Source organism: Pteronotus mesoamericanus, unplaced genomic scaffold, assembly GCF_021234165.1.
Source record: "Pteronotus mesoamericanus isolate MK-2021 breed Mesoamerican mustached bat unplaced genomic scaffold, CSHL_Meso_final scaffold_174, whole genome shotgun sequence".
In the NCBI taxonomy this organism is placed as follows: Eukaryota; Metazoa; Chordata; class Mammalia; order Chiroptera; family Mormoopidae; genus Pteronotus; species Pteronotus mesoamericanus.
Window position 1 is genome coordinate 45,182,273 of NW_026555309.1, and position 11,070 is coordinate 45,193,342.

An 11,070-nucleotide genomic window follows, 5' to 3' on the forward strand; every position below is an offset into this window, starting at 1 on the left:
GAGCACTCCATTTACCGTTCGCCACACTCGCTGCCCTGGCTTCACAGAAGACGTCACCTCAGAGTAAAAGGCCACACACAGCCCCAGGTTGCTCTGGCAGGCTCTCGGTCAGCGTGCAGGCCCCTCGCAAGCCAGGCTCTCGGCCTTGGCGAGCGAGCACGGAGAGGTCGTGTTGAATTTCCGCTCCGGAGCAACACAGCGTGATTCCACTTCTAAGGTATTTTCATAGAGAACAAAAAAGTGGTCTCAGAGGTTCCTCGTTTCCAGGGCTGAGCTCAGGCAGAAAACAAACCTCCAGCGGAGAGCGCGCTCAGACAGGAGAAGGGCCGCGAGGCCAAGTGCCGGCAACGGCACTCGCCAGTGAGGATGCCGGTGGCCCTGCCCTCGTCCAGATGGGGAAACAGAGCGTGAGGGGCCCGGCCTCTCTGACATAAACGCGCATCAGTCCTGTGCTCTCAACTGCCACACAGAATGATAGAAAAAATGAGGTTTTTCCCTCTTTCGTTTCTGTGGTATTTTTTCCTGAGAGTAACCATACCACTGCTCTTTCCTTTGAAACTAAAACACAGTTCTTTTAAATATAACTTGCTCGAATAAGCTTTTTGTGAACATCGGACTTTGACCCCCTCAACATAATTTTACGGTGACATCACAAAATGTGCTTTGGACCTAAAAATCAGTCTGGTCCATAGCTCCTTGGGCTCACCTGGAAAACTTCCAGAGAAATGCAGCAAGGAATTGGAAGGATAAAAAGCCAAGAGGGAAACGGCTTGTTCTGGCAAGTCCACAGGAACATCGGTTTTGAAACACGATCTCTCGCGCTAGCCCGCGCTGCCTCGCCACAGAGGAGTGGAGCAGCCTTCACAGCAGCAGCAGGAGCCCAGGTGTCTCTGCGGGGACAAGGGCGAGACGCGAGCCAAGGCGGGGATGGCGTGTTTGTGCCCAGCCGCCCGGCGCTCAGGGCCACAGCCGTGTGACGGCTCCTTCTGGACACCCAGTGCCACAAACACACCCAAACCACTTTCTCCCTGTACCTACTACGCATCCAAAACTGTAGAAAATAATGCACTTTATTAAATTATTTTTTAAAAAGCAATTCCCACTAAAATCCTTTTTTCAAAAGGTGACTGCCCTGTACTTCTGCCAAGCTCACGTGGCTTCCACATGACCACGGCCCGCAGGCAGCGACTGTGGGCCTAAGAAGTGGCTCTGCGAGAGCAGCAGCACCACCCACAGCGGCCAGGGTCTGGGGCGGGGCGGGGGAGCTGAGACGGGAAGGTGACAGCACAGGGTGGGGGCCCGCATTCCAAAGGCCACTAGCCAGAAGCAGGCGCCAATCGCACTGGTTTGAAGGACCAGCACCTGAGTTTGAGTCACCACAAGTAGTGGAAAGTGAGGGGGAATCCAGGAACAAGAGAGCCAGGGAGGTCCTCGAATTCTGAGTATACATTCTGCCCAGTTCTCTAGCTGACCCGTAGGCGCACACATAGAAAGCAGGGTCCAAGGAGCCCGGCTAAGGCTGAGAGAACTGATTTGAAATGTCATGCTGCCCAAAGCATGGAGAGAGAGTTGCGATACAAGACTAGCCAAGGCAAATAACTACCTGCTGCTAAAACCAACCAGCCAACCAACCAACCACTCTTCAGCAGAATATAACTGAATCCAGAGTCACAACGTCCAGGACAATCTAAAATTACTCAAAAAAAAAAAAAAAAAAAAAAAAAGTATGACAATATGATCCATTCTCAAGAGGGGAAGAAAGGTCTACAGGAGGCTGACTCCAAGGGTGATTCAGAAGTTGAAATAAGCAAGCAAGGATTTTAAGGAGTTGTTGTAGTTAAGATAATAAAGAGTAAAATGTTCATAATTCATGAACAGATAGAAAATGTCAGCACAGGAATATAAACTGCAAAAAGGAGCCAAATAAAAATACAGTACCCAAAACTGAATCTCTATGGGATTGAATTATAGGACGGAGATGACAGAAAAACCTGGAAACTTGAAAATAACCCTTAAGGGCTCTAGCAAAAGGTTCAACGTACATGGAACCGAAGTTTTAGAAGAGAGAAAACTGAGTGGGGAAAAAAACCCCCTAAATTTATATATAATGGTCAAAGACATATTTACAGATTCAAGAGGTTCAGTGAACCTCCAGTATGGTCAATACAAGGAAAATCACATCTAAGCACAACTCAGGGAAACTGCAGAAGTCAGAGAAAAAGAGAAAATCGTGGGAGCAGCCAGAAAAACCGCCGGCTGCGTACAGAGGAATGATGGTATGAGAGGCCAGCGACTTCCTGTGAGAAACGACAGAGGTCAGGAGACAGTGCAAGGACAGCCTGCAAGCACCGCAAGAATCCACCAGCTGTCAACTTGGAACTGCACATCCAGTGAAATTAAGTTCACTCCTTGCTCAGCCTGAGGAAACTGGACGGGATTCACCGCAGCAGATCTGGACCACAAGGACAGCCGAAGGCGGCCTCCTAGCGCTGGGAAACCACAGGGAAGGAAGGTCTCTAGAGAGGAATGAAGAGCACTGTGTGGGGTTCAATACAGAAGACTTTCTCCTTGCTGTCCTTAAAATACTATTTAAAACACAAAACATTCCTAACGCAGAAAAATGCAGCACTCGCACCACCCAGGCTGCAGAGGCCTGAGGGCGCAGGCTTCTGCACCTCCGTGAGGAGGCTGAAGGGTCACGCAGGGACAGCGGTGAGCCCTCGGCCAGCCACCAAAGTGCCGGGCGAATGCGGGGGCTGCGAGAGAAGGGTGAGGGAGGAGGCTGGGTGCCCCAGCCCCCGGGCCAGGAGCAGACGGCGGGAGCCCAGGACTCCCGCTCCTCCCCGCGGGGCTGCAGGGGCTTGTGGGCTTGTAAGGGGCAGGGAGCCAGCGTCTGTCCACCAGTTCCCACCACCGAGCACACTTCGCTGTCCCTCGGTACACAGCAGGGGCAGGGACCCCAGGGACGGTTGACCCTCGGCTGCATGGGGCGAGGGCAACGTCCTCATCTGCTCTGCTCTTCCCTGAGGTCTCCAGGGACAACGACCCTGGAGGTGAAGTTCGGCGATGAGGAACTAAGAGCAACCAGAGTGAAAACGAGAGAGAAAATGAAAACGGTAACAGACCCAACGAACGGGGAGGGCTACAGCCCCCACTGGGGCACCTGAGGCTTTCCCCGTGGTCCTGGGGGCGCACACTGTAAACAGTGACAGTGGGCCCCACAGCTGAGCGCAGCGGCGGGGGTGGGGCGACGCAGCGTGGAGCGCGGGAGGGCGGGCACGCTGGGCCTGCCGCCAGGAGGGGTGGGCCTGGGCCGCGGTCCGCATCTGCCCGCAGCACAAGCCAGGCAGGTCCCGGGGCCTTTCGAGGCCTTGGGCTCTGCGGGGGGAAGGGGCCACAGTGACTCAAACGAGGCGGCGCGTGGGCAAATGCTCTGCCACGCCACGAAGGGCAGAGGACTGCTGTTCATGAAAGGCGAGTGTGAGCTCACTAGAAATGTGTGGCTTCACACGAGACCAAACCACGGAGGTGTGACGGCAGGAGCTGCCTGTGGCTGCAATCACCAAGGTGGATGTCGTCCTCAGACAAGACACAATTTAAAGTTTACACTGGATTCCTATTATTTTTAGATTTACTGTTCACTTTTTCTTACTGGGAAGGCTAAGGACCAAAAACAAAAACAAAAGCCTGAAAGTTCAGAGTTGTGAGCATTTTAAGATATATATCAGGAAAACTGAGATTGCCCTTGTAGATACTATCTGGATCCACCAGGATGGCAACGAGAAGGAAAATACTCTCGGTGTGACTAAGGACGAGTTTACACTCCACCTTTGAAAGGAATTTTGGAAGCAAACACAAAGCCACTTCAAAAAAGACACACAGCAAAGAAGCACAAGCAACCTCATGTCACCGACCAAACCTAGAGCTTCATTCAGAGGTCACATTAAAAAACGCATCAAAAAGGGTTTTAAAAAACTTGCGGAAGATGCCACTGACATATTAAAAACTCTAAGTTCCCATCCCGGTAAGACAGCTATAAAACGTCAGAAGGGTGCGCTGTGTATTTTGCCAATGAGGTAACAGCTAATACCTTTAAGTTCAAACAAGGCGATTTTTTAAAGCGGTAACTGATAACTTCCGGTACCCCAAGACCCCCGGGCCCCCTCTGGCCTCCAGGAAGAGCCTGGCTGTCCCTGCGGCCAGTAACACAGCTCTGTGTGCGCACCCACGGAGCCGCACACAGCGGAAGATGGCTCCGTTCGGTCCCGAAAATGGGACGGAAGCGGGGTGTGCGACTCCGCTCTGACACGGAGGTTGTGTCACTGGCCCAAGGTCACGGGACCTTCCCCGCTCCGACCGCCACAACACGACGCACAGAGCCCCGAACGCCGGCCGAACGCCCCCCACACCCGTGCGTCCTCTGTGCCTGCGCCCGTGCAGGGGGCCGCCCGTTCACTCTAAGGGCCCCACGCTCCCCCGACGCTCCGGGCGAGCCCCGAGGCGCTGTGTGGTTCACGCAGGTCCCACACCGAAATGCAGCAGGAAAAGACTATCGATTTGTAGCTGTAGCAGCTCCGGTAGCAGCCCTGACCAGGGACCTCGCCAAGACCAGCTCTGCGATACGGTGGAGGAGCAAACATGACGATGCGAAGTGAAAATAGCAAATACACCCTCCTCCCCCGAGCTGTAGACAAGGCTATGCACCCGTGTATACGGGGTGTGCCCACAGCCGGTAACGGCAGACGGGCCACACGCGGGCAGGGCTTGCGCCAGCTTGCCCCATCTCCTGGAGACTCAGCCTCATCAAGAACTCCCAAAACGGCTCCCCGCCCCACCTGGGATTCCAGAGGAACAGAGCAGCAAACACAACCCACACGGGGTGCGACAGCAAAGCCTGTTCTGAAACTCGCACGCAGAGACCACGCCCCATCCAGCCCTCGGGCGGGACCAAGCCCAGCCGGCCGTGCTGCGGCGCTTTGGGGAACCTTCTTGGGTGGATACTCAACAATGTAAGGAAACCAGCCACAGGAATTCCTTGTAAGGTATGTTTTCCTCCTTTTCTTTAACTAAACAAAATGACAGCTTGTTCGCCAGTCCCGCCATTAAGACAGAGCGCCTGACTCCTAGCCCCCTCTTCCACCAAGGCGCACGGAGCACGGGAGCCCAGCGCTCGGGCCCGCGGCCAACCCTTCCAGCCTCAGCAAGTCGGCGCCGACAGCACCGCCTCCGTCCCTGCGAACAGCGCAGATGGAGAAGAAGCTACATAGCAAGACTCACGGTGCCATGCCCAGCCATGGAACTGCCAGGGAATCGCTCCACAAACACTGGCTTCAAGCCAGTCAGCTCGCGGCAGTGGGTGGAGACTTGCATCAGCGAACGCGGTGCTGGTTCTAAAGGCCCTCCCGACGGGTTCAGCAGCGGGAGACCCACTCAGAACCACGGTCGTCCTCCAGGGCGATACTCAACGAGGCCAGTGTTCTTTAGAACAGAAGAGTTCGGGTAACTTGTGTACACATCACTTACATTCTCTGACCTAACCGTCCCATGTGAAAAAGGCATGTGTGGAATCACCAAGTGACTGCCAGGGGCTTAAACAAGCAGGGGCTGGAGACACAGAGCGCGCAGTCCCCGCTCAGAGCTCATCAGCGTGCCCACTCCGGAAAACCAGCAGCGTCTGCTAAAGTGAGACTTGCATACCACTGACTCCTGGACGCACACCCAGCTGACACTCTCGCTACCGTGTTCACACAGCCCCAGACAGGAAAGGATCCCAGTTCCCACCGGCTGCAGAAGGTGTAAACCACGCTCCATTCAGGTGGACGCTACATGGCAACGAGAACACAGCCCAGCCGCTGACAGAGACGGATCGTCCCCAACGACCTGCTGCACAGCACTGACCCCAACAGAGACGTCCGCACTGGAGGGCACCGCTGGCGGGAAGCACAGAGACGGCGGACCGGCCACGCTAAGGCCGAGCCGCCACGCTAAGGCCGAGCCTGGACCCTGGACCGCGGACCCAGGGCCAACGCCTGGCAAGGGCAGACGGCGGGCGTCTGGGCCCTGGCAGCGCCGCCGACTCGTCCTGGACACTGGTTATGTGGGTGGGCCCAGGCTGTGACAGTCAGTGAGCTGCTTAATCCTCCGCATGTTTATGTGTTCATGTCTTTGTCAATGAAAAGTTAAAAAACTATAAAAATTATGGCATATAACTTTAAATTGATAACTGAACTTGTTGATTGTCCTCATTTGTCTGGAAAGGGTTTAAGAAACGACACGTGAACGTGACACGTTTCCCTAAACTGATACAGAACCCCGGGCGTGGCGCAGCAGCACGGGCACCCCAGGCCCGCAGGGCGGGCGGGCGACAGCTGCCGCACGCCAGCGCCCAGAGGCAGGCGCTCGCGCCGTGTCCCGCGGCCTCCTCGGCACTGTGGCCCCCGGAGAATGAACTGATTTATCAGTGATTAAGTCACCTCTTCCTTCAAAAGACATTCAGTGCACTGATTAGAGGCTGCCAGTCATGCGGGACAAAAATGCCAGAGTGCAGGCGGGGGGTTTCGGGGGGTTCCGCGGTAGGCCGCTGTCCGACACTCCTGTGACGGAGGCTCCGCCCTCGGCCCCGGCCGCCTCCAGGCTCCTCTCCTGCCTGGCTCAGCGAGCGCCCATCTGGACCGAGAAGGCAGGGCGGAAGGGGGACAGACTCTGAGTCACAGGCCCGCCCACGAGAGCAGGACCCAGGGCCTGGGGAGCACGCCTGGCAAGACTCAGCCTGAGTCACTTTCTCAACGGACAGTAAAAAACGCGTGTGTGAATGAGAGGTGGAGTCTGACAGAAACCTGAGTCCCCGTGCGGCGTTTCGTTTCGAGGTAGACAAGCAGGACAGGGTTTGGGAAACACTTTTAAATGCCCTGAGGTGAGGGCTTTCCAAAACTCACTACTTTGTTAACATCTTGGATGTAATAAAACATGTGAAAAACTCAGTAAAAGAACCTACGTAATTATTGTGATACATTATTACACGTACGTGACCAAGGAAGCTGTTGCACTATAAACTTTATTGCCTATTTGGCAGCCATACTGCACATGCTCAAACGCAAAGCCACTCTCCAGTTCTGACTACACAGAATAGCACAGGACAAAGCACGTCTCCATGGCCTGTGCGGACTGTGCAGAGGGAGCTGTCCAGGAATTACAGTCTAGGCGCGTGATATTACGTGTGTGCGCGCGCGTGCACGCGCGTGCATGGAAAGAATCACACTTGGTCCTAGTGATTCGTCTTCGAGAGTCTGTGGAGCTCGTGCCCCTGAACGGACCAGCACCTAAGCCAGCGCCAGCGGCAGCCTGCATGCGCCGAGCAGCGAGCTCCGGGGCTGTCCGACCCCTCCCTGGTCCAGGCTCCTGGCCGGGGTGCGGGTGGCACCGAGGAGAGTAGGACGATCCCTGTCCTCAAGGAGCTTCAGTCTAGTAGGGGCTGAAACATACTAGACTGTGAGCTCCTCGAGGGCAGGAAAGGTGTTCTGGTCCTCCTGCCCCATGACCGGCGCCGGGCTCGGCTGCCACGGTGCTCGGCCTCCATGGAGCTGAGCGCGGACGCTGCCAGTGTGGCGGCGTGGGGCGGCGTGGCAAGAAGGGCATGTGCTCTGGGACCCTGCAGGCAGAGGCGAGTGAGCAGGAAGCCACGGAGCAGCGGCCCCTGAGGACGGGCAGGGCCTCGCCAGGCGGGGAGGATGCATCTGGGCCAGGAGGCGGGGCTGGCTCAGCCACCGTGCAGAAGAGACTGGAAGAGGCCTTGGGCCCTCCTGGAAGAAGCCTGGTATATGCAGCTGTGGAAGCCCCTGGCTCACTCGGGTGCACCAGGCACCCCTGGGGCTGCTCTGAGCGGGGCCACGTCCCACAGCAGTGTTTTGGAAGACAGATGATCGAGCTCTGCCGGGCAGAAGGGAGGAGCAGGCAGGAGGGACGCGGCTGGACACGCCGCAGCAAGGGCTCTCCAGCTGCGAGCTCGTGGGGCGGGTAAGGAACTGCCCATGACCCCAAGATGGACATGAACACAAGGCACCACTGTCTCCTATGGACAGTGGGGGCCCGAGAGGAGAGGGTAACAGCTTTGCTCTGGGACAAACACGAGGGCCAGCGGCAATTTCCCCGGCAGACAGAGGAGCTGTGAGAAGAGGCAGCACAGCGCGGAGCTGAAGGCGGGCAGAGGGGGGAGCGAAGTCTGGGAGCGCTCCAGAGGGCCCAGAAGGGGGCAGAGAGAAGGCGGGAGCCAAGGGGAGAGAGCTGGGCACTGCTCAGAGAGCAGGGGCAGCGGCAGACGGCCAAGAGACAAGGTGTCAGGGAGGCAGGGAGATGGAGCTGGGATCAGAGGAGAAAAACCTGAAGGACAGAATCTGTCAAATTGGGAGGGAGATCGGGAGGAACAAAAAAAAGTTTACGAGCAAAATAAGAAATAAAGCACGTCGAAACCCAGCTCCGACAGGGAGAGAACACGTATCACGTGGCAGGAGAAGCAGGAAGCGAGACTGGGGCCTTGGGGCAGGCTGCCTAGGCACCCCGACGACCCCACACGCGACCCACGGGGCAGAGGTGCGCCCTGCGCCCCGGGCGGGGGGCCGGCGGGTGGGCGGGGAGCCGGCAGCTCGGACCGCGAGCCTCACACCCCGGCGCGGCGCTGGGCTGCTCTCTGCTGCGCCCACAGAACCCGGTCAGGAAAGGAGGCGCTCGGCAAACAGCTGGATGACCCCGCCAGCGGGACGGACTGGGCGAACCTCCCGTTCCCACCCGTCGGCCGTGACCGCCCCTCGGGGCAGTCTCCGCGGAGGGGCCTGTCCAGCAGGCCGAGCTGCCCGAGAGGCGGCGAGGCGAGCGGGAGCCGAGCGGGTTCGTGCTCCGGCGACGGGGCTGCGCTGCATGCGTTTAGGGTCTTTTGGACTCTGACAGTTGATAAGTTTTATGAAAAAAGACTACATTAAAAACCCCCAACAATCTCATACCACGTCAGGGAGGCACCCCCGAATGAAAACAGGCGAGGTAGTACCAGGCCTGGCTTTGGCTAGTTATGTGGCTGAAGTCCCAGGCGCAGGGATGATTTTAAAATACCTTCGTCATTACAGTAGCAAGTCTTAACCTCAACGTTCACTCAATCCAATGAGACAGCAGTTCACTGAGCGCTCGCTAGGTGCCAGGCCCTCAGCTCCGGAGCTGCGCCAGTGAGGGGCCGCGGCGGGGCCCATGCGCCTCTCGCACCTGGCTGGGGACACAGACCTGCCGGCGGCCGCAGCGCACTGAGCAGCCCTGGAAGCCCCCGTGGGTGCCCTCCAGGGCGCGGAGCTGTCCGGCCCACAGCGGCAGCCCCCGAGTGGCAGCGGAACGGCGCTGTGGGCGCCACACCAGAGCGCCAGACGTTCTGAACAGGCACCGCAGGAAAGGCTGTCCCTTGGGAGGTACGGTGCATCAGGGAAGCTTCCTGAAGGGGCAGCATCTGACCTGGATTCTGAGGCAGGAAAGGACTCCTCAGGGGCTGCCGGCGGGGAAAGGCCTGTCTGAAGGAGAGGACGGCGAGGGGGCGCGGCGCGGCGCGGCAGAGCCTCAGGCCCTCAGGAGGGGCTGTGCGAGGCGGCAGGGGACAGCGCGCAGGGGCTGCAGGGTTTCGGACCCTGCATTCTGTGGTAAGTCAGTTAGAAGTTAGGGGAGAGAGATTTCATCATAATTTGAAATTTGCTAAGATTTGAAGATAAAATCTACTTAAAGCTCTTGCAAGGTATAAATAAATGCAGATCAAGTCAGAAACTGTGTTTGCCCGAGAAACAGGTCAGCCTCAGGCACCCTGGCAACCGACCCTGGAGGCTGCGACCGCAGGGAGCAGCGGCGGACGCCTGCCCCAGCCCGGCCCTCTCTCCCCCCACTCCTACCTGAGCTGAGCTTTGAGCTCAGTGAACCGGGGCCGCCTGCTGGGGTCATAGGCCCAGCATTTCGTCATAAGGCTGTAGAGGGTGGGAGGGCAATTTGGAGGCATTGGCAATCTTTCCCCATTCTCAATCCGCCCGATCACATCATTGTTCTTCACTCCTTGAAAAGGCTTCACACCATGCATCAGTATCTCCCACATACATACACCTGCGAAATGGGATGAAAACAAACAGTGAACTCAGCAGGCATCGCTTCCGAGGGGGCGCGAGGGCACCGGCTGCGGGGTCTGGGCGCTCGGCTAAGGAGAGCGGCCTCAGGCAACGCTGGCAAGGGCAGCAAAGTTAACTTAGTGCCGGGGAAGGAACGAGATAGTAAGTTAAAGGAAAAGCCGTGACTTTCAAAGGGGTTTCTCTCTAAAAGTCCTGAATTAGAAAGCAGCCTGCCAGCCCCAGGGACGTTTCCTGGCTCAGTGAACAGGGCGGAAGCCGCGGGGCGAGCTGCAGCCCCGCCCCCACATGAGCCCACCCCACTGTGAGCCCAGCGGCTGCCCTGCCGCCCGAGGGTGAAAACCCTGAGTAGAAGCCCCGCACCGTTGGGACACGCAGGTCCCTGGAGAGCTGTCCTTCTCATGCTGGCCTGCCCGCCCTGGCCGAGGGGCACAATGGCACTGTCCCCTGGGTCACCCACTCACTGGTCACCGTGTCAGGGCCCTCTCGTCTGCAACCTCCACAGCAACCTCAGGAAGCCCCCTTCCCGCCGCCCTCGAGGCCCGCACGCGTTCCCGGTGCCGTCCGCCCGAGCCATGCTTGAGCACCCACCTCTCGAGTAAGCCCGCCGACCGGACCCAGCACGGAGGGGCCAGCCCCTCCGGAGTGGCCAGGGAGCCTCGGGAGGGCACGGGGCAGGGGGGTGCGGGCTCTCTCCGGGCAACGTTGCCACTCTGTCCCCTGGGGGGCCTCACCACCCCAACTGCGCCGCAGAGACAACGTGTGCCCTTGCTCGTGTTAGCCTCTCTGATTCAATGCCCCTCTGTCCCTCCGTCTGGGGCACATTTGCGAGTTCTTCTAAAACGCTTTTGCAGGTTCTCCCCAAATCCCGTCTCTACCGCCCCGTAAGTCCTCAGTGCACACTGGGCGCCTGCCGCCCTCTGGAGGCGGGCTG

At 57.9% G+C, this 11,070-nt stretch overlaps 1 protein-coding gene across 8 annotated transcripts in view; it reads right to left on the minus strand.

Annotated features, from left to right (window-relative positions):
• Positions 1 to 11,070, minus strand: part of PTK2 (protein tyrosine kinase 2) — a 146,220-nt gene that overhangs the window by 27,165 nt on the left and 107,985 nt on the right. For all 8 annotated transcript variants that reach the window (XM_054590539.1, XM_054590540.1, XM_054590541.1 and 5 more), the window contains one exon: positions 9,912 to 10,116. In XM_054590539.1, coding sequence (XP_054446514.1) covers positions 9,912 to 10,116 — 205 coding nt within the window. The remainder of the gene's footprint in view (positions 1 to 9,911; positions 10,117 to 11,070) is intronic.